This window comes from Sebastes fasciatus, chromosome 9, assembly GCF_043250625.1.
Source record: "Sebastes fasciatus isolate fSebFas1 chromosome 9, fSebFas1.pri, whole genome shotgun sequence".
NCBI lineage: Eukaryota > Metazoa > Chordata > Actinopteri > Perciformes > Sebastidae > Sebastes > Sebastes fasciatus.
The window spans coordinates 2435031-2463023 of NC_133803.1; the positions used below are offsets into that span (position 1 = coordinate 2435031).

Here is a 27993-nt window from a genome sequence, read left to right on the forward strand (position 1 = left end):
ACTGATCTCCATTTCAGAGGCAATTTATGAAATGGGCTGTTTGTCCTTGGTTTTAACATTGTAAAGCTCATCTTTACATCCAGGAACATTAAATAGTGTCCCCTCTGTAGTTTTCTTCTGTCCTATGTCTCCTCAATCTTCGTCTTTCACAGTCTCTACCGCTGTACCTGTGTAACTCAGCCAAGCCAACCAACCTCCTGGCGTCACAGGCCAGAGTACTGCAACATGGCAGGCTTTTGTAATGAAAGCTGCAGGAAAGATGAAACAGATCTTCTTTTTCTCTTAAATGCTGACATTTGTCATGTTTGTTTTAAAATGATTCATGAGAGTGGAAATCCATTTAGTAAATCAGCTTAACTTGGTTGAACGTTTCATTTCCTCTAATCTACAGCAATGCATCATATTCTATAAGATCATCATATGTTTTTAGTGTCGCTGGGAGCGAACAGGAATATTATGTGCCCTTGATTAAAGCCCTTACAATTAGCATCAGAGAACAGATGCCATTCCAAGTAAAAGTCCAGAAGTATTATCAGCAAAATGTAGTCTACTTCAAGTATCAAAAGAAAAAGTACTCATCACGCAGAATGGCTCCTTTTTTAAAGTGTTATATTATTATAGAATATTAAATTATTCTGTTTTTATGTATGAGCATTTAAATGTTCTGTGAAGCGAGCTTGTAACCGGAAGGTCGCCGGTTCAATCCCCCGGACGGGCAGGATAAATCTTGGTGGGGATTCCTAATTACCACCACTGAAGTCCCCTTTGAACAAGCCCTTAACCCCAACCGCTCTTTAGTCACGACAACTGCCTGCTGTTGGTCATAAAGACAGGGACACCTGGATACAGTTATTCCACCAAGCAGAATCAAAGCTGCGCCTAAGGTTTAAAAGGATTTCATGCTTTCACCTGCCAGTTCCTCAGCTAGCAAGAAACAGTATAGATGTGATTGAAATCTGGTGTATAGTTCACTGAGAGGAGTTTGACGGTGCTCTGGACTAAAACATCATCAGGGCACAAGTAAATAGCAGGAAATGTAAGCACAGTTGGGTTTGTTTCAAACTCCAGAAATAACAACAACACACAGGATCAGATGGATCCCCAGAGCCCCGAGGCAGATCAGACCTCCGATGAATGAGGTCCAGCTGGAGGACCGGCAGCGCCCTGCGGTCGGTGTGTGTTCTGGCTTCACTCTGTTGGCCTCTGCTGAACCAACAGAAATAAACTCTGTGAAAACTCATCTAATCTCTGATCGTCTCTCCTGATGGAAACTCAGCTTGTGTCATTTTTGACTGAATCTCCGACAGCTCCTCTGTGTGTCAGCAACATCAACATTGATGTTTTCGGAGGCCTCTGAGCCATTTTAGGCGTTGTTTTTCCCTGCTGGAGTGTTTTCCAGGCGGATGGTTGTGCTGTGTTTATATTCCAGTTTGGAAACTAAACTGGTTCCATTTTAGAGCGGAGCCAACCAACTACTGGTCCCCAGAGAGCCATGAATCACCAGGGAGTGTGTAGCTTTGTGTTTTTGTGACTGAGTGTGGGTGGGTCTATGAAAAGCTTTTTTTGTAATCATATTTTTAATTTAGCTAAACTAAAAATGTAGAAATCTTTTTCGTATTTTCCCAGAGGATCAATCCTAATAATGTGATCTTCTGTTCTTTCATGTAGCACCATCAACAGGTCATACAATGACATAGCATACTACCATGCTAACTGTATGCATAACTCTGTGGACAGTATTAATTCCTCCCAATATTTAAGTATTGCAATTCTGTATTGTTGTGATTCAGTATTTTAGTTATCAGCTTTGATCAAAGTCAAAACAACAAATATATTTCTTTGTAAATATGTAATATGGTAACTAAAAAAATTGGTTTTAGAGTCAGTATGGATATGAGAAATGGATAGTATTTGAGCAGCGGATAGTTTTTGATGAGCAGCGGATAGTTTTTGGTGAGCAGTGGATAGCTTTTGGTGAGCAGTGGATAGCTTTTGGTGAGCAGTGGAATGTTTTTGATGAGCAGCGGATAGCTTTTGGTGAGCAGCGGATAGCTTTTGGTGAGTAGCGGATAGCTTTTGGTGAGCAGCGGATAGCTTTTGGTGAGTAGCGGATAGTTTTTGGTGAGCAGTGGATAGCTTTTGGTGAGCAGTGGATAGCTTTTGGTGAGCAGCGGATAGCTTTTGGTGAGCAGCGGATAGCTTTTGGTGAGCAGTGGATAGCTTTTGGTGAGCAGTGGAATGTTTTTGATGAGCAGCGGAAAGTTTTTGGTGATTAGCGGATAGTTTTTGGTGAGTAGTGGATAGCTTTTGGTGATTAGTGGATAGTTTTTGGTGAGTAGTGGATAGCTTTTGGTGATTAGTGGATAGTTTTTGGTGAGTAGTGGATAGCTTTTGGTGAGTAGTGGATAGTTTTGGTGAGCAGTGGATAGCTTTTGGTGAGTAGTGGATAGCTTTTGGTGAGCAGCGGATAGCTTTTGGTGAGCAGTGGAACGTTTTTGGTGATCAGCGGATAGTTTTTGGTGAGTAGTGGATAGTTTTTGGTGAGCAGTAGATAGCTTTTGGTGAGCAGCGGATAGCTTTTGGAGAGCAGCGGATAGTTTTTGGTGAGCAGTGGATATCTTTTGGTGAGTAGGCTCAAATGAAAAAACATTTGATCTGTAATTGAATTAGTTATTTTTTTCAGTTGTAGATGAGGTGGGTGCTGCCGCCCTCCCATACCCAGTGGCCCCTGCCGCCCTCCCTGTTCCCCACATGATGGCCCTGGTCATGTCCCAGCTGCAGCCAGTCCTGGAGGGCTTCAACCGCTCACTGGAGCACCTGAGCCGGCAAGTAGGGGACCTGGCCCATGATGTGGCCCAGCTGAAGAGCAGCCAGATGGGGGCGGATCTGCAGGCTGAGCCCCCGGCTGGCTACGTGCTTGACGAGGCAGCGGAGGAGCGCCTGGATGCCAAACTGGACGAGGCGTTTCAACACATCAGGGAGGTCCAGAGGCAGCTGGAGATCCAGCGGACAGCCATGGAGAACAGGCTGCACTCCCAGCATGCAATGCTGCACTACAACCTCACTAGCTTCAAGACGGACATCGACATGAAACTGAAACGCCACCAGAAGATGCTGCAGGTCAGTGGACAACAGGGACAGCTCTCTTAATAAGGATTAAGGCTACATATAGTGATGTTTTTTTTTGTTTTACCTAATAATGATGATTAATCAGCATCACAGCCATTTAACCCCTGTTTCTGATCCCAGATCAGCCTGCAGGCTATGAATGCTACACTAACTGAACTGAAGCTGGACCAGGATCAAGATCAGGGTCAGGATCAAACCACTGAGGTTCAGCCGGAGGTGCACCCCACTCCTCCCTCTCTAACTCCCCCTCGCCTGCCACTGCAGCCCTCAGACACCTCGGCACTCTGGGAGGCCGTCGAGCGGCTGGACAACATGGTGGTCAACAACACAGTGAAGGTGGGTGATCTCTGGATCTATGTTACCCATAACCCCGTTCACTGTCACTGTCAGCCATGATCAATTACTGCAGAGTCCAGTTAAATAGCGCCCTCCTGCAGGCCGCAGTGTTCATTACGGTCACAATTATAAAGTGTTTCACAAAAAAGTAACATCCTGATGATTTAGACTTATCAGTACTAGATCTAAAAATGTAAAGTTTGTCCTGAGGGTGTCACCAGAGAAAACATTTGTACATTTGTTTGGATAGATATCCTCAGTAAGCAGTATGATATATATATATATATATATATATATATATATATATATATATATATATATAAACATATATAGTGTGATCCCACACAGTTGTTGTTTGTAGCAATAGTTAAATTTGAAAGGTCACCGGGCCTAACAGATAAGTAGAGTTGTGTATCATCAGCGTAGCAATGATAAAACAAATAAAATGGGTCATAAATGGTAAAAGGACTTTATATAGCACATCAACATGTGACCCAGAGCAGCCTAGGATTGAACCACCGACCTTCCGATTGGTGGACGACCTGCTCTACCCTCTGAGCCACAGCCGCCCCGGCATAGATTTGGCCCCTGAGGCACTACACCACAAGTTAAAGGATTCAGGAACATGGCCTGACGACAGGGAGTGGACAGAGATGGCTCAGTAACATTAATGGCCTCTTAAAATAATCTTGGAGAATGGACAGTGTCAAGGGGACACATGGAAGAGCAAATGTGGGGACAGTATCAATCAAATACAGTCACTACTAACAAACATGACGCATTCGGCTTAGAGGCAGTTAACATGGTTAGCAGACACTTTGTACGTGTTCAGTTTTTGATGCCAACCGATTATTTTTTTACTATATGGTCATTATGTTGCCCTCACTAATGTTAAATGTCACTTATATAAGCAACTAAAGTTAGATTACACAATAACGCCACAGTTAGTTGAGTTCATTTATTCTGGGGGACCACCACAGTGCCTCAGCCCACTAACGTTGTTAGTTAAGCAGTGTTAACTTAGCTGACGTTACTTGTTTCAGGTTAAAGTTAGGCTGCTGAGAAGTACCCAGGTTCTCCCCAAACTCCTAGGTATCATTGTCAAAATTATCGTTACATAGAAGGTAAAGGTAGAGAAAGTAAAAAATGGTACTCTTCTTAGGACAGCTTGCATTCAAACGTGTGCATATTGTAGGGGAATGCCACCGCAGTAAGGGCAACTTGTTTACTTCCGGTATTTCCCCTGATTTGTGTAGATATAGATGCTTTTATTCTGTTTTTGTCAACAAAAAGATGATAATTTTTCACAATCCTTCATCAGAGGTGAGGGCATACTGGAGGCTGAGTTATTGGCTTTGGAGGCCTGAAGGGACGGGCTGTTAGTGTTGCCGACTTGGCAACACTCTCTCTAAATTTAGGGACTATTGGAGCTAGTGCTGTTAGCTACTTTAATTGGAAAAAAGTTGGGCTCGTTTTTTTTTTTTTCGTTGGATCATTTTTCAAATCTTGCTTACTCTGTCTATCTATCTTGCTGGTTTCTCCAATGTTACCGACCCAAGCTGAACTCATAATACAAACGGTTATATATACTTAAATAACAGTAAATATCAGCGAGACAGATAAAAAGCTACTAAAGAAATGAGAAGAAGGGTTTAAAAGCTGAGTTAAATAAATGCTTCATCACAGGTGGAAGGCCTGATGGAGGACGTGGAGGTGACTTCAGGGGATGTCCAGCAGCTGAGGCGGGACTTTAAGAAGCTGGAGAAGCACATCAACCAGACAGCCCGGACCAGTCAGATCCAGTTCATGGAGACGGGGCTGGAGGTGGAGGCGGCGAGGGAGGTGGTGTTGAGGCGGGTGGGCGAGCTGGCGGGGAACCTCAGTCAGCAGGGCGAGCGGCTGCATGAGATGGACGTGGACGTGGACTATTTGTACGAAGTCTTCTACAAGCACAACTCGTCCGGAGACTGCGACTGCAAGGGGCTGAGGGCTGCCCTGGCTCGACTGGAGAGGGGAGTGGCCAATGTGACGGAGCTGGCCAATGAGAACAGATTAGCCCTGGACGAGGACAGCGAGGGTGGAGCTGGGCAGTGGGGCGGGGCCGGCGACTGGGAGCCGGCGGTGGAGGCGCTCCAACATGGCCTCCAGCAGGTATGAAAAATAAAATCCTTCTATTAGGGGTGTAACGAGTCATCTACTACATCGATGTATCAATTCATATTCTTATGATCCAACTACATCGATAGGTGGTCGGCAAGTTTTTCCTTCACGGGAGACGTATATCGATATAAAATCGATTTGAAACGCAAATATCAATTGTATGGAAACTAAGGATTTGCACCTTGTATTTAAGGACGACAAACGTTATATGAAAGTGTTTTTTAGCACTTTTATTTGTAAAGAAATGTTAAACGTTACTCCGGTTCACTCTCCAGACATGCGCCAGCTTGCCAGCTCTGCCCTCTACAGCGCGAGCACTCATCCATGGCGTGCATGCAGACGAACGGAGGACTCCTCGCTCTCTCACCCGGTAACGGCGTGGAGGGAGACGGACACCGGTCTGCATGAGCTGCATGAGCTGCCGGCGCGGCGGTGTAGAGGAGAGTTTCCCCACAGGAGCTTTCCCCGTGCACTGTCGTTTTTTCATTCAGAGAAAATGACTTTCCTTTCCCCGTCATATCTACGTGAACGCAGCATTAGTCTCACGTATCCTGCTGGAGAGCAGACGGTCCGCGAGGCAAATTATCACGAGAGTAAAGAAGAAAAACGTTAGTCTAACGTAGTTTTAAGATGTTTTTCCGTATGTTTTCATGTAGGAAAAGAGCCCAAATGAACCCTGTAGGTGGACTACTGGATTACTATCAGCAGGTTATTTAAACAGCGTTTGTAGGAATGATTCTGTCCCAAGCTGTTTGATTGCTATCAGCTGTTTGATCACTATCAGCTGTTTGATCACTATCCGCTGTTTGATCACTATAGTGCAGTATGGCCTTCACTTGATCAGACCACGCCCATCTTCAAACACAACCTTCATTTTGATCTCAACTACACAGACACAGACACAACTTTGGACTTTGTGTCCACCTGCGAACCTCCAGCAAAGCAACTGCTGGAGATTGAAATAAACACCTGTTTCAGTTCATCATATCAAGTCAAAAGGTGATGATATGTCAGTATTGTTGAATTTGACAACTGAGGTTTAAGAGACACCACATTATTTGTGACCAAATAAGAAATATGTGAAGCAGAGAAGCTTCACCCTGAAGATCTTTCATTAAATTAAAGTTAACGAAAAGTTACAATTACCCATTTAAATGGCCTTCAAAGACCTGATTCCAGTGCATTAAAGCAGGGTGGGCAGAATGTTTTTGGCATCATTGGGCAAAAATTCCATAATAACCTTTCAGCATATTGTAATTCAAGTGTTCTGAGAGAAAACTAGACTTCTGCTCCTCCTCATGGCTCTGTTTTTAGGCTTTAGAACATCTGATCTCAACATGGCTACTGGGTCACAAACTTTCTCATTTTACAGCTAAACAGTACACTACAAGATGTTTCTGAAAACTTTTCATGCGAGAAATACGCATTACAGCAACAGTATATTGATTCCTATTTGATCTGCGCTGCGTAGTTTAACCGTTTGATCAGAGTTCAACAAAGGTCCCAAGGCCTGGGCCTGGGGGAGGCTGTGGCTCAGAGGGTAGAGCAGGTCGTCCACCAATCAGAAGGCTTACTGTTTGATCCCCGGCTCCTTCGGTCACATGTTGAAGTGTCCTTGAGTAAGATACTGAAACCCAATTTACTCCCAAAGGCATAGCCATCGGTGTGTGAATGAGTATTTAGATTAGATCCTGATGGGCAGGTTGGCACCTTAGCAGCCTCTGCCATCAGTGTATGAATGTGTGTGTGAATGGTTGAATACAGACATGTAGTGTAGAGTGCTTTGAGTGGTCGGAAGACTAGAAAAGCACTATATAAATGCAAGTCTATTTACCATTTACCATTTAGTGTAAAGTGCTTTGAATTGTCAAAGACTAGAAAGGCTCTATATAAATGCAAGTCCATTTACCAAGGCTAGAAACGAACCCAGGACATGTGCTGGAATCACTCAGCTACATCTGCTCTTTAGCTGCTCTTTAAAACAGTAGTTTGACAAAAGAAATGCCCAAACTGAGCAAACTGCACTCACTAAGGGCTGAAAGTTCAGAGAAAAAACAAAAAAGTCAAATTATATTTTAGATATTTAATACACAATCCCACATACACCTTCCTGCAGCACCAAACGTGGCTGGTGAAAGTAGTCCTCGGCAAATGCACTATTTCCTCCTTTTGCTGTTTTAGGAAATTATTGCTTGTAACCTTTTATAAAAATGAAACTATATATTTGTGTTTTTAAAGATTTACATCTTCAGTAGGAACCAGAGTTTCTGTCCGAAACCTGACCTAAGTCCGAGAGAGTAGTAACTGAGCCCGACCCAAAAGGTATTCTGTTTTTTATATCCGAACTGACCCAAGCCCAAAGCAGTTAAAGGGACTGTTTGTAAGAATCAGAAATGTCTTGTAACAGCGACACCCGTGGCTGTTAAGTCAACGAAAGTCAGCATCCTGTTGCTTGCCCTCGCCCGTGTGCACGCGCTACCTGAATGTGAGCGAGCATCGCTCAAAACAGTGAGGAGACACACGTCAGCTAAAACCACAATATCACTCTATATTTCAGCTGCTTGGCAGTAATGTTAGCTGACCAGACCAAGGTCTCTCCATGACTCAATGCTGATCCTAGTGTTGGCTTTTCCTGCCTCAGCTTCCCGACCGCGGCCGGAGGGAACAGGGGAGACACCGGAGTTTTGGTCGGAGACGATAACGTTTCTCTCTGCGGAGCCCCGTCACTTCACAAGACACGGGAAACCTCTGTTGGTCTGGAGGAGCTGCAGCAGTTATTTCTGCACAAACGTCCACTGTACATTCACTAGATATTCTCAGAGCTAAACTAACTCTTCTGCAGTGTGGAGTGAGCAGCATGCACGTGAGAGGTGGAGCGAAAGAGCGAGAACGAGCGCGGTGTGTGAGTGAAGGCAGGCAGACTGACAGTACAGCAGAGACTCCGGTCCTGGAGACCAAAGCTACGGTCTCCCCCGCGTCCTCCGACCGCGGCCAACACTGTTTAACAGACGGGCTTCACTAGATACAACCAAGAGGTTTTGGTGCTTCACTGTAGTTTGTGTTGGAGTCTGAGTCTGAACAGTGTAGCCACACGCGAGCGCGCATGGGACACCGACCAGGATTGATTTATACGTGGAAGAAGTTACAAACAGTCCCTTTAATATAGGCTGAGTTACTAAAAAGAATTGGCGCACCATGTCATTTAGGCCAAACCCGAACATCATTTGTAAGTATTTGTCGGAACCTGGGCTTGGATCAGGTATCCACACTCTTGGCTTGGAGCTGAAAGCCACAGACAGGAAGTCAGACAGCATTTAGAGATGCACATTGTTGGTTTAGGTTTGCACTTTGCATAGAAAAAGTATAGAATAATACTTATTTTATTTTGAAATGAAACATTATGCCTTCTTTTCCCTCCCTCGTCCTGCAGGTGAAGGAGTCTCTGGCCTTAGAACAGAGCAGGACCAATACTCTGGAGCACAGCCTGACCCAGCTGAGCAGCTCAGTGAGGGTCGCTCTGGCCGAGGTCTCCGGCCTGAAGGAGGCGGACAGGAAGCTGGTGGAGGACATGCAACGCCTGTCTGGCTCTTTCAAGTCTCTGCTGACAGACGCCATCCGACACAGCGACGTGCTGGAGATGCTCCTTGGGGAGGAGGTGCTGGAGTTCCTGGAGTGGCCCGTCCAGGACCAGGAGGCCCACTCCATCCCGACCCTGAAAGAACAGCTGAGGCTCCTGCAGGAGCAACTGAGAGGACACGACCTGAGCATCACGTCCCTGCTGGGCAACAAGCCAGGTAACAAGCCAGGGCAACAAGCCAGGTAACAAGCCAGGGCAGCAAGCCAGGCAACAAGCCAGGGCAACAAGCCAGGGCAACAAGCCAGCAACAAGCCAGGTAACGAGCCAGGTAACAAGCCAGGCAATAAGCCAGGGCAACAAGCCAGGGCTACAAGCCAGGTAACAAACCTGGGCAACAAGCCAGGTAACAAGCCTGGGCAACAAGCCAGGGCAACAAGCCAGGGCTACAAGCCAGGTAACAAGCCTGGGCAACAAGCCAGGTAACAAGCCAGGTAACAAGCCACGGCACCGGGCCAGGTAACAAGCCTTGGCAACAAGCCAGCAACAAGCCAGGTAACGAGCCAGGTAACAAGCCAGGGCAACGAGCCAGGCAAGAAGACAGGTAACAAGCCAGGTAACAAGCCAGGGCAACGAGCCAGGCAACAAGCCAGGGCAACAAGCCAGGTAACGAGCCAGGTAACAAGCCAGGGCAACAAGTCAGGCAACGAGCCAGGCAACGAGCCAGGTAACGAGCCAGGGCAACGAGCCGGGCAACAAGCCAGGTAACAAGCCAGGTAACAAACCTGGGCAACAAGCCAGGTAACAAGCCAGGTAACAAGCCAGGGCAACAAGCCAGGGCTACAAGCCAGGTAACAAGCCTGGGCAACAAGCCAGGTAACAAGCCAGGTAACAAGCCAGGGCAACAAGCCAGGGCTACAAGCCGGGTAACAAGCCAGGTAACAAGCCAGGTAACAAGCCTGGGCAACAAGCCAGGTAACAAGCCAGGTAACAAACCAGGTAACAATCCTGGGCAACAAGCCAGGTAACAAGCCAGGTAACAAGCCAGGTAACAAGCCTGGGTAGCAAGCCAGGTAACAAGCCAGGTAACAAGCCAGGGCTGCAAGCCAGGGCTACAAGCCAGGTAACAAGCCTGGGTAACAAGTCAGGTAACAAGCCAGGTAACAAGCCAGGGCTGCAAGCCAGGGCTACAAGCCAGGTAACAAGCCAGGTAACACGCCTGGGTAACAAGCCAGGTAACAAGCCTGGGCAACAAGCCAGGATATAGGACCGTGGGAATATAGGAGACCGGGAATATAAAGTTACATAAAATGGAAATACTGATGTACTATAAAGTACAAATACCTCAAATTTGTACTGCAACCTGACAGTATTTAGGGAATGTGTTTCCTTTACTAGATATGAAACAGCAGAGAAGAGACAGTCAACGAGGGATGTTGTGAATACACTGTCAGCATCTTAAACCTTGCGATCACCAGCTCCAGTTTTTTCCTGTAGTGTAAGGACTCATTTCTCACTCTCTTTCTACTCCCAGGTGGCCGAGAGGAGCTACCGTCTGCTGACCAGCCCTCCTCCTCCCACCTCCCCCCTGATGACTGGCACCCTGGCAGCATGAGGAAGAGCAGCGGTGGAGTTCCAGCCCGGGAGCGCCAGCTCCTCCTCCACCCGGAGCAGAGGCGTCCGGAGCACGGAGGAGACGGCAGTGATCTATGGAACCTGGAGAAAACAGTGGAGGAGCTGGGGCTGAAGGTGCTCCGGCTGGAGGAGAAACCCTGTAACACTTCCACTGAAAGGGAGTCGCAGCCCGGTGGTGTGGATGCCAAACTGCAGGCGGAGGTGACGTGGCTGAAGAGAGGGCTGGAAGAACATCTGAGGGTGTTCAAGAACGTCTTCAGTAACGCCGACGTGCTGGTGGGAACTGACGCGACACTGGAGCTCGATAAACTATGGCAGCTGATGAAGAACAATGATGGGAAGAAAGAGAAGAAGAGAGGAGGGGGATCAGGAAGGGGAGGAAACCATCGGAGCAGGAGGGAGTCATCAGGTGAGTGGACACCTGATACAAGAACCTTTTCATGTTCTTCTCCTAAACCGCTCCTACTTTTCTGTGAGGTTTGACTACACGAGTGCTTCAAGTTGAATTTACCAAACTCTCTTAACTGCGCAAACTTTTCATGAATCATTAGTTTCATCTTCCATCATCTAATAAAGAGACCACAAAGGGACGCAAAACGACCCAAAAATACTTACAGCAATCACAAAGCAGGATATCTGCAGGAATCCTGAAGATAAATTCAATACCTTTTAAGACCTTCTCTAAGACCCTTTCCATACATTTTAGGACCTCACCGCCACTTTGAGTTCTAACTGGTTACTAGCAACACACTATAACCTACATTTACTATCCATTTAATGTGTAGTATGCCATAAAAAAGTCATAGTATATTGTACAATAAAAAAGTCATAGAAAGTCATCGTATAGTATGTCAAATTTGTTTTTAAAAAGTCATTGTATAGTATGTAAAAAAAATCCATAGTATGCAAGCTCCCAGAAAGAGCACCGGTCGTTGATCCCAGCTTCCGTAGTGGCCAAACGGCGGTACTACAATTGTGTATGGAAAGAGATGTCTGTAACTCAGAGGATATTTTTTAAGGTGAACCAACTCCCCAGTATGAACACTCTAATAGTCCTTATTTAAACCATGAGGTCCTAAAAGTTGTAAAACGCACTAATAGCTCAATCCAGAGTTATTTCCCTTCTTCCGTTCATGTGAATGAGACCCAGACCGTGACGACTGCCCAAGCCGTGATGACGGCATGACGTTGGGACCCCGTGACCGAGTCATGTGACGCTACTGTGCATGTCCGATGGCCAAATGGGAAGATCGTCGGAAGATCTGGGTACTTTTCCAGATGGAAGTCGAGCCATCTTGGCATCATGCGCCAATGAGCAACTTTAATAAGACCCGCCTCCGACGCTGTATCCTGTTCCCTTTATACATCCATGATAGTATGTCGAAAAAAAGTCATAGTGTAGTATGTCGAGAAAAAAGTGGTAGTAAAGTATGTCTAAAAAATTTAAAAAATGATAGTATAGTATGTTGCAAAAATAAAAGTCATAGTATAGTATGTTGAAAAAAACTCATCGTATAGTACAATATGTCGAAAAAATGAAAAAAGCATAGTAGTGTGTCTAAAAAAAAGTCATAGTATGTGATGTCAAAAAATTAAAAAAGGTCATAGTATAGTATGTCGACTAAAAGTCAAAGTATATTGTTTCGAAAAAACTAAAAAAGTCATAGTATAGTATTTCGAAATAATAAAAAGTCGTAGTATAATAAGTCGAAAAAATTAAAAAAGTCAAATTATAGTATGTCGAAAAAAGTCATAGTATTTTGAAAAAATAAAAAAGTCATAGTATAATAAGTCGAACAAATTAAAAAGTCAAAGTACAGTATGTCGAACATAGTATAGTATGTCATGGTATAGTACGTTGCAAAAATAAAAAAAGTCATAGTATAGTATGTCAAAATTTTAAAAAAAAAGTCATAGTATAGTATATCAAAACAGTCATGGTATAGTGAAATATGTCAAAAGAATTAAAAAAAAACATAGTATAGTATGTAAAAAAAAAGTCATTGTATAGTATGTCGGAAAAATTAAAAAATCATAGAATAGTATGTCGAAAAGAATAAAAAAAGTCATTGTACAGTATTTCGAAAAAAAGTCAAGTATAATACGTTGAAAATAAGTTATAAAAAGTAAAAAATAAAATAGTCATAGTAAAGTATGACGAAAAAAAGAAAAAAAAGTCATAGAATACTGTCGAAAAGAATAAAAAAGTCAGTGTAGTATGTTGAAAAAACGTCATAGTATAGTATTTCGATATTCTTTTTAAAAAGTCCTAGTATAGTATGCTGTAAAAACGTCATAGTATAGTATTTAAAAAAAATAAAAAAGTCATAGTATAGTATGTCATAAATAGTCATAAAAAAGTCACAGTATCGTATATTACTAATAAGTGTTGCAAATTAGCATCCGCTATAAGCACTATGATACTTGCATCAGATAGCTGTTTTTAAGTTGTCTATGTACACTGTGTCTGTCCCTATCAAATAAGCATGAATAAGTAAAAAGTAAATAAATTAAAAAAAACATAAAAGTCCCTGTATAATATGTCATAAATAGTCACAAAAAGTCGTATTATCGTATACCATCAGAAGTCGTAGTATAGTATGTAATAAAAAAGTCCTAGTATAGTTTGTCATAAAAAAGTCATAAACGTCATGGTATAGTATTCCATAAAAAAGTCATAATATATTATGTCATAAAAATGTCAAAGAAAAAAAATAGTATAGTATGCCATAAATATGTCTAAAAAGTCATCGTATAATATATCAAAAAAGTCATTAAAAAAGTCTTAGTATAGTAGGCTATGTCATAAACATGCCATTAAAAAAGTGTGATACAAACAATCATATAAAACTAAAAAGAGACTCAAAACAACCGCAAAGTTAAACTTTCCATTAGGATCAAATTTTCAATAGTAGACTATCTGGCTAGTTCTTGCATTAGATCCGTGTGTTTTTTGTTTGTGGTTCATCAACCAGATCCCCCCTTTCCTCTCCAGGTGTTGCTCCTGTCCCATCCAGCCTATCAGGAGACTCCCCGCTGCTGGTGGCTGGATCTCCTCTTAGCGTCTCGAACAGCGTCATCGTGTTTTCAGCATCACTGAACCGGGGTCAGTTTTACTCCGACAACGGCATCTTCACAGCTCCGCTGAACGGGATCTATCTGTTCGTCCTCACCTTGGACCTGAGGCCGGGCTCCACCCACGTGGTCCTGAGGAGAGGGTCGGGGGGAACTTCGGTGTCTCTACACCGACGGGAGGTGACAGAGGCGGGGCCGGTCACGGGCGTGGGCCTCCTCCCGCTGAGGGAGGGGGAGGAGGTAAGCCTGGAACTGAAGGGAGGAGCATGGACGGAGTCAGAGGACAATGTGCTCACTGTACTGCTGCTCCACCGGACCATCTGAGGGCGCTGTGGACAAATCAGCTGAAGGAAAGAAACCGATCAGAGCCTCTGGGAGTTAAAACATATTTGAAAATATTCCAGTTGGTGGAAGCTTGTTCCAAAGTACCCTCAACCCTTAAAGGGACTGTTTGTAACTTTTTAAGCGTATAAATGTACCGGGTCGGGACACATGCGCGCTCGCATATGCGCGTTTGCGTGTAGCCGCTGCCTCTCCTCCTCTGCCTGCTCGCCTTCACTCAGACAGAGCGCGCGTTCTCGCTCAGCCCGCTCCACCTCTAGACGTGAACGCGCGCTCACTCCACACTGCAGGAGAGTTAGTTTAGCTCTGAGAATATCTAGTGAACGTTGAGGGAGTGGACGTTTGTGCAGAAATAACTGCTGCAGCTCCTCCAGACCAACAGAGGTTTCCCGTGTCTTGTGAAGTGACGGAACTCTGCAGAGTTATACGTTGTCATCTCGTTACCGACCGGGTGCCGGTGTCTCTGCCCTGCTCTCTCCGGCTGCGGGCGGAGAGAGTAGGGAGACACGCTGCAGAGCCCCGCTGCTGAAGCCTGCGCTGAGGCAGAAAAGCCAACACTAGAATCAGATCTAAATCATGTTCATGGAGAGACCTTGGTCTGGTCAGCTAACATTACTGCCAAGCAGGTGAAATATAGAGTGATATTGTGGTTTTAGCTGACGTGTGTCGCCTCACTGTTTTGAGTGATGCTCGTTCAGGTATATTTAGAGCGAGCAAGCGCGAGCCCGACGCTGACTTTCGTTGATTTCACGGCCACAGGTGTCGCTGTTAACAAGCATTTCTGAAAGTTACAAATAGTCCCTTTAAACCCCCAGTCAGTTCTGATAAATCTCTTCCAACTTGCTCCAACTGCCACTAACTTCAGGTGAAGCCTCAAACTGAAGTACAGGTTGTTAGTTGTTTCAGTGTCTTTGTATTCCACACAGAGCTGGAGTCTGGCCGCTTTTAGCCTAACTTAGAATAAAGACTTGAAGCAGGGGGAAGACAGTTTAAACATACCAACCAGCACCTCTAAAGCTCACTGATTCAATGTGATTTTTTCTTTGTTTAATGTGGACACAAACAGAAATGTAAAAAACAGTTTGTGGCTTTAGTGGATGTTATTGTACAAAAAATAGTGTCAGCATAAAACCACAAACTGAATTTTTTACATTCCCGTTTTTGTACATGTAATTATTTGACCACAAAGCAACACAAAACTACTAAAAAGAGTCTCAAAACAACCACAAACGATGCAAAACAACCTTAAAGAGACACAGAGCGACCACAAACCTCTGAAAATGACTAAAAAGAGATGCAAAACAACCACAAATGACTTATACTGATCACAAACAATTCATAAAGACAACAAACGTATCCAGAGATGCAAAATGACTACAAACAACTACAAAAAGACTCAAAACAACTACAAAGAGATAGAAAACAACCACAAAGAGATGGAAATTGACCACAAATGACTCCAAATGACCACAAAGAGACTCAAAACGACTACAAAGACACTCAAAACAACTACAAAGAGACTCAAAACAACTACAGACACTCAAAACAACTACAAAGAGACTCAAAACAACTACAAAGACACTCAAAACAACTACAGAGACTCAAAACAACTACAAAGAGATGGAAATTGACCACAAATAACTCCAAATGACCACAAAGAGACTCAAAACGACCACAAAGAGACTCAAAACGACTACAAAGTCACTCAAAACAACCACATAGAGACTCAAAACAACCACAAAGTGACTCAAAACAACTACAAAGAGATGCAAAACGACCACAGACGGCTACAACAAGACTCAAAATGCCTACAAAGAGATGGTAAACACCTACAAAGAGATGCAAAACAACCACAGACGGCTATAAAGAAACTCAAAACGCCTACAAAGAGATGCAAAACGACACAAACAGACGCAAAATGAGACAAAAAGTAGTTCCAACATTTAACTCGCCCTAAGCCAACAAACTGTCTCTTGTGCATTAAACAAGAGATAAATCCTATTCGTCAGTGATCTATATAGGTGCTCTCAGTTGTATTTTTGAACTTTGGACAGAGACTAGCTGTTTCACCCCCCTCCCTTCCAGGCTTTATGCTAAGCTAGGCTAACCACGTCCTGACTCCTACGGTTACCATGGCGTTATTGTAAATCAGAAGGATTTGATGAATCTGGTTGGTGTCTGCTTACTGTTACGCTCAACTCTGATGTGCTGTTGGCCCTGCAGTGTCACTTTAACCTGAAGTCCTGATTCATCTTCAGCTTCTTCTCCTCATCTTCATTTTCAAAAACATATCTGACCAAAGATCAGCTGTTGCCAACAGTTTCTCTCTGAGGCCGAGAAGAGAAGTCAAACATGTCTGTAAAAGTCATCATCATATCATCTGTGTCTGTTAAGGGAATTTTTTACTTTACATAAAGAAAATATTTGTAATTAAACTCACCTGTATGTGTAATGTTTGTAAAGTACCAATATAGTGAGGTAAAAACACACAGAGCAGTATATAGATATAGATATATATAGATATATTTATGGTATAAAGGAACAGCTGAGCCGTTTGTTGGTGTAAACAAAGTGATGAATGTGTTTATAGAAAAGTCAGATGATAAAACATTCTCATCTAAACTGTCAGTCTGTGTCAGTACTTTGACTGAAGTAAAGGATCTGAATATTTCCTCCACTACTAATACTAAAACAGATTAACATCAGAAATTTATATTTTTGGGTGAGCACAATAAAAAAAACGTGATTTATGAAACAAATATGTTTTTGTAATGGACCCTTCATATATTGGCTGATATTGGTGGAACATTTTGACAGGTATTCCTGAAGTGTGTGAGATTGGTTGGTATGTATGCTTGAAAAATGACTTAAACAATTCATTTCTTGTCAAAATAGCGGCCAATAATGTTTCTGTTGATTGATTTGTCGACTTAACAGAAATAACAACTCTTGAATGAAAACATTTCTTTGATCGATATGACAAACGTCATGTTAACTGCTCCTAACACCCTCTACCACATATCAGATTATCAGTCCCATTATAAATCTGATTCAAATCAATATCAAAACCTGATGAAACAAATTTATAATTAAATCTCAAAATAACATTCTCTAATTATGAGGAAACTCAAACTCACAGTTAAACACAAAAAATGATCAATATTGTACTTGAGAATAAGCAGTATAAAGTAGCATAAAATGGAAATATTCAACTACATTTTGGAGGCAAATATAAATATAAAATCATTAAAATCTCCATCTTTACCAGTTGCAACATTAAGGTGATGAAAACATTAATGCATCAATAATTAGAATACAATAATATAATTTATATTAATCTGAAATGTGCCATTCTGCATAATGAGTACTTTTACTTTTGGTACATAAAGTATATTTGATGCTAATACTTCTGTACTTTTACTTAGTAAGATTTTGATTGCAGGACTTTTACAGAGCAGAAGCCTGATTCAACATGTGGAGAAATGTAAACATTGATGCACCTGTTGCTAAGCTGTGATTGGACAATTGCTTGCCAGGGGAGGGGTTTAGTGAAGAGTAAATGAATGATGACAGAAATAACAGTAGTAATAATAATTATTAATGATTTGATGTGTGAGTTGTGACTCGGTAGGCAAGCAGCTTAAACTGCTGATGACTTCCTACTAAAATATAAAAAATATAAAAGACACTGAACTTTTCCTTTAAACATTTTAATCATAGTATCATCTCTGTTAAGTCTACAGTGTAGAAAAATAAGCATAAAAAATATACCAAAATCAACAAAATACAATCTGGCGAAGCAAAAAGATAAAAAAAAAAAAAAAAGAAGAAACATCAAATTTGACATGGTGAAAAAATAACTTCATTACTATTATTATGAACTCAGGACTGGTGTGAACTCCAATTCAAATTAAATTCAGATTTTATTCTGAAAAGAAGACATCCTGTCAGTCAAACAGCATATGAGAGTTTGGAGTGAATATATAAATACTTATATATATATAATATGAATTATTATAATCATCAATGTCTTCAGTAATCTGCTGAACAATTGCAGGTGAAAGGATTTAGAATGAATGTTTGACTTCAGACCAGGTTTGTTTGTTTTAGCTCACATGGAGCAGCAGACGGGCGGGGTCAGATCAGCTTTGTAGAAGTTATTTAAACAGCATTCTTTAAAGTTTTAAAGGTGCTCCTTCATTAATCTATTAAACCGATCTAAAGTCATCTGAGTACAAAAACAAGCCCATGAACGTAACGAGGAGCGTCTCCCTGAACAACAGGAGTGTCAACAGAAACCAGCAACAAGCACATTAAAGAAATCTATCGTCAACACTTCTGAAGTGCACTAAATTAGAGTTAAATGCAGTCGAGTGGCTGCGCTAAAAAAGATCTGCATATATCGTTGTTACAATAAATGTACACCAAATTCTCTCAAGGCTATAATAAAACATCATGCTAAATATTAGCTGTCAAAATAAAAGCTTTAGTTCTTATCTAACAGCCTAGTGTACAGTATAAGAAGGCTCCACATCCCAAACAAGGCGACTAACTACCTTTAGAAAATTAGACTATAGTAGTAGAGTATATTCAGGTAGAATAGTTTCATCTATGCACAACTCAGTCTGACAAGCCTACAAAAATAAATAGAGTAATAAGTAGAGTAGATTTATATTCGGAGACACAAATGGCAGAAAAGAAGCAGGATTGAGCTACTTCCTGTCGTGTCTCAGTGTCCGTCATTTGGAACCTGACGTCCGTTCAGCTGCGTTCAAGATCACAATATCACAAAAACAGACACATTCATCGTCACCTGAAGTATCTCAGACGGTTATTGTCCTCTTCCCACCTGGTGTCAGAGTCACTAAACAGGAAATGATTAGTCCATTATCTACGGATTCACATCGACATCAATCAGCAAAATTAATCTGCAGCAATTTTGATCATTTCCTCGTCATTTTTATAACAAAAAAAAAAAAGATCTCGTTCCAACTTCACTTGTGTGAATATTTGTTAGTTTGGGCCATCATCTGTGATGGTGAAATGAATATCTTTAGTGATTTAAATGACGGACATTTTAGCAGCATTTCTGACATTTTATAGACAATGAACTGATTATTTGGGAAAATAATGAAATCTATAATGAAAGTGTTGGTTATTTGCAGCTCTGTACAAACTGGAATCAACAAACATTCAACACTTTGCTTCGTCAAAGTGAATGTTGGGAATTATTTCTGATGCATTGATCATGATTTTCTGCTTTATAGAAATTATGATGAAAGCAAAGTAATTTAATTATTTTAAAAAATGTTGCCACGTCTACAACATGTTCATAACCTTTTAAAATAAATGTTTATGGTACATTTGAAATAGAAACTGAAATGTGATCAACAATTTGATCGTAAGTTATGAGCTAATAAGCATTACAATAAATGAATGATAATGGGTATATAGCATTTTTCTGTAATGGTGTGTACTGTACAGTGCAATGAAAAGAACAAGAACAGGACCAAATAAAATTCTCAAAAAGTTAAAAAGGCGTTGAAAAAGCACATAACTACAGATTATCATTATTATGAATTCATCTGTCCATTCTCTCAATTAATCGTTTTGGTTTATAAAATGTCAGAAAACAAAGAATGAATATTATTCAGTTTATTATCATGCTATAACTCTCACATTTAAGAACCTGGAACCATGAAATGTTTTGGTATTTTTGCTTGAAAAATAACATGAAGCCGTTCATTAATTATGGAACTAGATTTAGATTAATTAAAATCTTCATTTTTCATCTATAAAACTTGACTGCTCTTACTTTTTATTAAACACGTAGTTTATGTTGATTCTAAATCTGACACCCAGCAGATGAAGACTAATAACTCCTACCTGTTTGGATTATTGATGTGTCTGTTTTTCTCATATTTGGATCAAACTGTATCAGTTTGAACAGACAGCAGGTTAGCAGCAGTGTCTTCATGATCAAACTGCTTCGCTTTCAGTTCTGTCTTTCATCATCATCTGCCGGCCTTCTCCTCTCGGTCCTGGTGTCTATCACGGTGCTTTGTCTTGATTAGAAATCTAATATGTGCTTAAACCCAGCGGACATTCATAGACTTTATGTAGGAGATCCATCTGTGTGACATTGTTCATTTTGTGGCTCTGTGGTGGTCGTCCAGACTGGAGAGGACCAGGCTAGGGGCCGGGATTGAAACGTGGAGGATAGTGGTTGAGGTTTGGTGTGAAGCAGCTGCCTCTCAGGGGGAGACCGATGCAGGAGAGAAGAAACTATACTGAAGACGGTTGGCTTCCCCAGATGATGTTGCAGACATGAGAGTTTGATTCCAAAGTGAGATATCCACCAACATGATGACGGGATTATGGGAAGCATTGGATTAAAGAAACATCGGCACATTTTAAATTAAAAAAAGAAACTTGATTATGATGGATATGGGACATCTGGACTCTTCTACTGGGGCGAGCCTGGACGCGAGGCCTCGGGCCGGATCACCTGACTGTGCGGAACCGAGCCACGTAAGCGCCACAGGACGGGCAGTAGGGGCGTGACGGCTCAGCAGGAAGCTGCTGGCAGAGCGAGCAGAGCTGGGGGTCCCTGTGGGGCCGGGGCGGGGGAGGTTGGTGGGAGGCGGTCCGGTGGAGGGGCTGGTGGTGGCGGGCGGTGCGGGGGTCCCAGGAGGAGCTGACGGTCCTGTAGTCGGCGTCATGGCGCCAGTCGGTCTCAGGGGGCACGTCCAGGCGGAGCGGCTGTGCAGGGGGGGCCTCCCCCGGCACCGTGAGGTGGTGCGTAGCGTAGCGGGTGGACACGTTGACTTTACTGGGCAGCGACGGTTGCCGGTAGTGACCATTAGCGGTGGTGTTGGCAGGCCGCCGAGGATGGGACATGGTGGCGTAGAGACTCTGTGGATCCGGCGGCGAGGGAGTAGGACCAGAGCAGGCTCTGGGTCTGGGGAGGGAGGAGGTGGAGGAGGAGGAGGGAGGATGCGCTCGGCGAGGAGCCCGAGGTAGAGTGCCGTAACTCAACGCGACGCTGTGGAGGCTTTGACCTGAGAGAGCCGGATGCCTGTCAGACACAACCAGAAACTGCTGCTGGAGGCTCGGTCCACCTCCTGAGGAGAAGGAGGAGGAGGAGGAGGAGGAGGAGGAGAAGAAGGAGGAGGAGGAGGAGGAGGAGGAGGAGGAGGAGGAGGAAAAGTGGGGGGAAGAGGAGGAAGATGAGGAGGAAGAAGAGGAGGAAATGGGAAAAACAATTAGAACGCAATACAGAGATCTGTAACTAAACACTGACAGTGACACAGTCCATCCTCAGCAGATCAGAAACAACAGTCACGTGTCCTGAAGCTAGTTTAGACGTTTTTTATGTAAGAAATGTATTAAGTTAGAAATTATTAGGGCTGTCAATCGATTCAAATATTGAATTGGATGATTGTCCATAGTTAATCACGATTAATCCCAAATTAATCGCCCATTTTTTATCCGTTCAGAATGGACCTTAAAGGGAGATGTTTATCAGTATTTAATCCTCTTATCAACATGGGAGTGGGCATATATACTTGCTTCATGCAAATATATGTATATATGTATTATTGGAAATCAATTACCAACACAAAACAATGACAGATATTGTCCAGAAACCCTCACAGGTACTGCATATAGTATAAAACAATATGCTCAGATCATAACATGTCAAACTGCAGCCCAACAGGCAACAACAGCTGTCAGTGTGTCAGTGTGCTGACTTGACTATGACTTGCCCCAAACTGCATGTGATTATCATAAAGTGGGCATGTCTGTAAAGGGGAGACTCGTGGGTACCCATAGAACACTTTTACATCCATGATGTTCGAGATGGCCATACCAGATTAGAACAGCAGCAGATTCATTTGTTATTTCCAGGAAAATATCTTGAGAAATTATTCAGAAAATATCTTCCCAACATAAAGACTTCTCCCCCCCGCCAGGAATGAAGCTCTGCTGGATGAATAGCACCCTCTGGGTGCTAAAACCTCCAAATTCCCAGAAAACAATGCAGAGGTCATGACTTGTGTAGCGGTCACTGAAATAAACAAATGTACATCAGATACGTCATTTTGAAACTTCAATTTTTGCTGCTGGACAAATCACCACATGAAATATAGAAAAAAAAGAATAAAGAAATAAGTGACCTGCAATGCTTGTGAATTTCAGACTTTTGTACAACTATTATTTGGTAGTTGTAGATCATCAACCCCAGTACGAAGAGCCCGGTTCTCCAGTCACTCATCGCCAGATCGTTCACTCCCAAGTGGTAGCTGCGCCTCGGTCGCTCAGCATTATTTAATATACTGATATTCTTGTTCGTAGTTTGGATCTTGTTCTTGTTTGCTAATGTTTGTCTCCTGTTCCCAGGATCATCCCCTGCCTGCCTGCCTTGCTCAACTCCAGCCTCGACATTCCATCCATCCATTCACAACTCATGCTTTTGGCAATAAAGCCTTGTTAAACTTCCACTCCGCTGTTCTGTGTCTGCTTTTAGGTCCAAAACCTCAATTTATTTACTCTTTTGTTTAAATTCCGTTCTATTTAATTATATTATTTTTTAATTAATTTTGTAATGTATTTATTCTTTATTAATTATATATTCTATTTTATTCTTTTTAAATAAAAGGGAAAATGAAACAGAAGAGTAAATAAATAAGGGAATTAATGCAAAGATAAATAAAATAGAGTTGCAAATTAAAACAGAAATATCAATTTATGTCACATTTTATCAATGAATTAATGGCTACATTTATTTTAATTTTATTTTTGCTACATTTAATGACATATGTATTTATTTATTGAGTCTTTTATTCATCTGTTTTTGATTTTGGCAGGTTCCGTCCTCCATACTGAAGGTGAGAGTGGAGGTGGAGGTGGAAGTGAAGGGCCAGTATGTTACCTGAGTGTCCCCAGGAGGAGAGGCCTGAGCTTGGGGGCCGTGATGTCTGCAAGGGAGGGTGCTGTGGAGGAGGTGCAGGAGCTGAGTTGCCGTGGTGTCTGGGTTGGTGGTGTTGGAGGAGGTGGTGGTGGTGGTGATAGGAGTGATCTGTAGTGAAGGAGGTGGTGGAGGAGGGGATGTGCAGGGAGGAGGTGCTGGGGCGATGGAGGAGGGAGGAGGAAGAGGAGGAGTGTCTGAGGGGGGGCCTGGACGCAGAGGGGTCCTTCAGGGTGAGGATGAAGAGGAAAAACAAGAGGAGAGAAAGAAAAGAGATGATCAAAAAAATGAGGATGGAGGTAGAACAAAAAATTTGATGGAGAAAGATGGATGACAAACAGAGAGGATGGAAAAAGAGGGAAACAAGAAAAAGGAAATGATGCAATAGATGTAAGAGATGAAATAAGAGTAGAAAGAAGAAAAGGAGGGTGGTAAAAAAAAGAGAAACAGAACAGAAAATAAAAGAGGAAAAGAAAAAGAAATCCATAGAATGAGAAGAGGAAACAGATATCAAAAGGTTGGAGAGAAGTTAAAAAAAAAGATGGTGGGGAATCAAGGTGTAACAGGAAATAGAGAGGAAGGGGTCAAAAATCAAAACAAGTTAACGTGATGGAGGGAAAACTGAAAAATTACAAAATAAAATCCTGTGATAACCTTGTATCTCTAAGATGCAAGTTTCTTTTTCTAGAAAATAACTGAGTATATGCCTTCATAATTTGTGCGTATGCATGGTCGGAGGCGGTTCTACATTTGTTTGCAGAGTAAAAATCAAATTCAGGTCAGAAAATATTAATGAATCTTGGATTTGTGCGTAAAACATTTGTGTGCACGGTTTGAGCACAGATTTGTGCATACACACTGTTTGTGAATGAGGCCCAATGAGTGCAGTACAACAGCAACATGCATCTATTGTACAAGTTGGTTCTTCAGGTTCCGGTTCCTGCTCCTGTTCAATTAACGTTCCCTGGACCTAAAGAAGTGGCAGAAAATGGGCGGATGGATCAATCCATTAAAAAATCATGAATTTAAAGGGACTGTTTGTAACTTCTTACACGTATAAATCATTGCGGGTCGGTGCCCCATGCGCGCTCGCGTGTGGCTACGCTGTTCAGACTCAGACTCCAACACAAACTACACGGAAACACCAAAACCTCTTGGTTGTATCTAGTGAAGCCCGTCTGTTAAACAGTGTTGGCCGCGGTCGGAGGACGCGGGGGAGACCGTAGCTTTGGTCTCCAGGGCCGGAGTATCTGCTCCTCTGCTCCTCTGCCTGCTTGCCTTCACTTAGCTCGCTCCACTTCAGGTCCATGCGCGCACACTCCACACTGCAGAAGAGTTAGTTTAGCTCTGAGAATATCTAGTGAATGTACAGTGGACGTTTGTGCAGAAATAACTGCTGCAGCTCCTCCAGACCAACAGAGGTTTCCCGTGTCTTGTGAAGTGACGGGGCTCCGCAGAGAGAAACGTTATCGTCTCCGACCAAAACTCCGGTGTCTCCCCTGTTCCCTCCGGCCGCGGTCGGGAGGCTGAGGCAGGAAAAGCCAACACTAGGATCAGCATTGATTCATGGAGAGACCTTCGTCTGGTCAGCTAACATTACTGCCAAGCAGCTGAAATATAGAGTGATATTGTGCTTTTAGCTGACGTGTGTCTCCTCACTGTGTTGAGCGATGCTCGTTCATGTCTATGTAGAGCGAGCACAAGCGCGAGCAACAGGACGCTGACTTTCGTTGACTTAACGGCCACAGGTGTCGCTGTTAACAAGACATTTCTGATTCTTACAGTCCCTTTAAGTTAATTCAGCCTCCTACTGCACAATCTACTGTTAGTTTAGATGTGTAGAACGTCTCCTGACAGCCTTCAGTCACATACAGAAACATTTTATGACCAACATTACTGTCTGCAGAAGCCAAGAAACAGGGTTTAAGACTTTTTAATGCCTTGTAAGGTAAGTCAACAGAACCTCCAGTTCTGAGGCCATCCTGTCAGAAAACAATAGATTGCACCCTTTGGGTTGAAAGTGAGTCCCTGTGAGCTCAAGTATCTTAATGAGGGTAAGACGGAACGTGAGACTGACAGACCAATTTGTGTGGCATCAGCAGTAAATGGTGATAAGTGAGAGCTTAAATCCTGTTCAACTGTTCAAAGCTGCAGTAAAGAACCAGTCAAAATCAGGTTTCTCTTGAGCAGAGCTGATTCTCTTCATGTCAGTGGTTGAATCATTTATGAGGCTCAGAAGGCTGGTCAGAGTTCACCTTGTTTTTAGTTTAATACTCCACCGATGTGAGTTTTAATGCTTCAGTGGGTGTTGCAGCTGTATAACTGACACAATCGATCCTCCGACACTCAGAGTGAGAATAAAATCCTCCGGCCGAAGTGGAACATCAGGATTCCTTCCACAAACGGAGGATTTGACGGTTTGATATCTGGAGTCAAACCTCAGCTGTCGGTTCAGATCAGGCCGGCTTCGCCTCGCAGCGAGCGCCGAGGTTAAAAGCTTAATGGAAGAACTAAATCATTGATCAATCTTTAATGCGCTGGCCCGAGGCGATTCCTGAGGGCTGAATACAAGATGGCTGAATGCCAGCGGCAACAGAGAGGAGGCACTCTGAGAGAACCGGGTTCTGTAGAGAAACACAGGCTGCTGCTTTACAAACCTGTACAGCTGGCCAGAGCTTTATATGTTCAAGGACAAAAAATGGTCAACACAAAACAATGACAGATATTGTCCAGAAACCCTCACAGGTACTGCATTTAGCATAAAACAATATGGTCCAATCATAACATGACAAACTGCAGCCCAACAGGCAACAACAGCTGTCAGTGTGTCAGTGTGCTGACTTGACTATGACTTGCCCCAAACTGCATGTGATTATCATAAAGTGGGCATGTCTGTAAAGGGGAGACTCGTGGGTACCCATAGAACCCATTTACATTCACTGATCTGGAGGTCAGAGGTCAAGGGACCCCTTTGAAAATGGCCATGACAGTTTTTCCTTGCCAAAATGTAGCATAAGTTTGGAGCGTTATTTAACATCCTTTGCGATAAGCTAGTATGACATGGTTGGTACCGATGGATTCATCAGGTTTTACTAGTTTCATATGATGCCATCCTGACTCTAGCTTTAAAACTGAGCCAGCTACAATCTAAAAATCCCAAGTAGGGTTAATGCGTTGAAGAAATTAGTGGCTTTAAAATGAATTTGCGTTAACATGTTATCGCGTTAACTTTAAGAGCCCTATAGGTTAACCTCTGCACTATTTTGTTTCTTATGTCTAATTTTTACTTATGTGATTTTGTTTTTATACATTTTGTCGTAGCATTGTTGGAGGGAGCCGGAGAACAAGATTTTCAATGCCAACGACTGTTTCTCTGTAATTGTTGTGCATATGACAAAAAAAGAGCTGAGATAAAGCTGTGGAGAGTAGACTAAGACTAAGAGACTAACAGATGTAGGAAACATCTGCGGAGCTGCTTGGGTGGCTAAAAAGGAACACCAGAGCGCTGATTACTAAAGTTATACTGCTGACTCACACTGCTAACAATATTGCACTAGTGTAACATTAAAGGGACCGTTGGGGTGTTTTGATGTGGGGTTGTATGAGGTACTGATCCAGCTGTAGATGACGGTCGGCACGCCCCCAGTTTGGAGAAACAGACAGGAGTACCGGCACGGAACCAAAGCAATACAGTGCTGTGGACGGGGGCAGCAGCAAAACGTATTTTAGACACCTAAAAGAAAGACTCACCTAAAAAAAAAAATCTGTATCAGTTTAAGTGTACGCTATATTTGGAATATTTTCAGCGCTTTATCCTGCTGTCAGACGGCCTTTTCCGACGGGGAACTGAACTGAAAGTGAAACTTATCTAAACTCTCTTCAAAGCAACCAGACTTAGACAAATAAAACAGCATAAATAAGTTTCAATTTCAGTTCAGTTCCCTATCAGAAACTATTCTAAATATAGCGTACACTTAAACTGATATTGATTTGTTTTAAGATGAGCCTTTGTTTAAGACATGTTTTGCTGCCGGCCCCATCCACAGCGTTACATCGCTTTGGTTCCAGCGTTACATCGCTTTGGTCTGCTTCTCCAAACTGGGGGCGTGCCGACCGTCATCTACTGTAGGTCATAAACTGACTAGGGATAAGTACCTCATACAACCCCACTTCAAATAATCCAAACTATCATATAGAGTGTTTTATGAATCAAAGGACTGTTGTTGTTATTATTGTTCTAAACAGAACGTTATCAGAACCAGAGACCTCTGCAAGAAGAGCAGAATTGAAACAGGATGCAGTTACATCATATGAACAAAAGGTGGCGGCAGGATCTTAAATGAAAACCAGTACACAGAGACATGCACACAGCTAGTGTGTTTCCCAGCTGCTTGATCAAGGTGTGTGTTTGTGTGTGTGTAACTTACGCAGCTATGGGAGGGGCCGAGGTTTTGGGGTCCTGACCCGATAACTGTCCCACTCAGGCTGCGGGCGATGCGTCGCAGGTTTGCTGCGCTGTAGCACTCATCTTCACCTGATGGCAGCTGCACAGAGGTCAAAGGTCAGAGATCAGCAGGGAATAACATTTTACAAACTTTATCTTTCCTTCCTGGTATCAAAAGTCCAATTTATTCATCCATAAAAACAAAGAAATTACAAGTGGGAAATACATACCCACAAATTTCCAACATTATTCTTCCTCGTCAAAACCTGGCTCCTACATTACCCACAATGCAACTCAACCACCGACGTTCAATTGGACATTGTAGTA

General features: G+C 42.7%; 3 protein-coding genes and 1 long non-coding RNA gene across 4 annotated transcripts in view; 2 read left to right on the forward strand and 2 right to left on the reverse strand.

The window, feature by feature from the left end:
- The window catches only part of mmrn2a (multimerin 2a), a 59276-nt gene extending 43613 nt beyond the window's left edge, over positions 1 to 15663 (forward strand). Inside the window, exons 6-11 of the mRNA XM_074645260.1 lie at positions 2684 to 3120; positions 3250 to 3465; positions 5152 to 5616; positions 9056 to 9419; positions 10734 to 11243; positions 13830 to 15663. Coding sequence (XP_074501361.1) covers positions 2684 to 3120; positions 3250 to 3465; positions 5152 to 5616; positions 9056 to 9419; positions 10734 to 11243; positions 13830 to 14233 — 2396 coding nt within the window. The 3' untranslated portion in view covers positions 14234 to 15663. The remainder of the gene's footprint in view (positions 1 to 2683; positions 3121 to 3249; positions 3466 to 5151; positions 5617 to 9055; positions 9420 to 10733; positions 11244 to 13829) is intronic.
- LOC141773450 (cytochrome P450 3A30-like) overlaps positions 1 to 27993 on the forward strand; it is a 302943-nt gene that overhangs the window by 109543 nt on the left and 165407 nt on the right. The gene's annotated exons all lie outside the window — the stretch shown is intronic.
- On the reverse strand, positions 15372 to 16198 carry LOC141773467 (uncharacterized). The gene is made up of 2 exons (XR_012595117.1): positions 15841 to 16198; positions 15372 to 15760 (listed from the first exon to the last, which is right to left on the reverse strand). It is a non-coding gene; the product is annotated as an uncharacterized LOC141773467 (long non-coding RNA).
- The window catches only part of LOC141773539 (ubiquitin carboxyl-terminal hydrolase 54-like), an 80136-nt gene continuing 70915 nt past the window's right edge, over positions 18773 to 27993 (reverse strand). The window contains exons 16-18 of the mRNA XM_074645384.1: positions 27650 to 27766; positions 23187 to 23448; positions 18773 to 21375 (exon numbers count right to left, since the gene is read on the reverse strand). Coding sequence (XP_074501485.1) covers positions 20756 to 21375; positions 23187 to 23448; positions 27650 to 27766 — 999 coding nt within the window. The 3' untranslated portion in view covers positions 18773 to 20755. The remainder of the gene's footprint in view (positions 21376 to 23186; positions 23449 to 27649; positions 27767 to 27993) is intronic.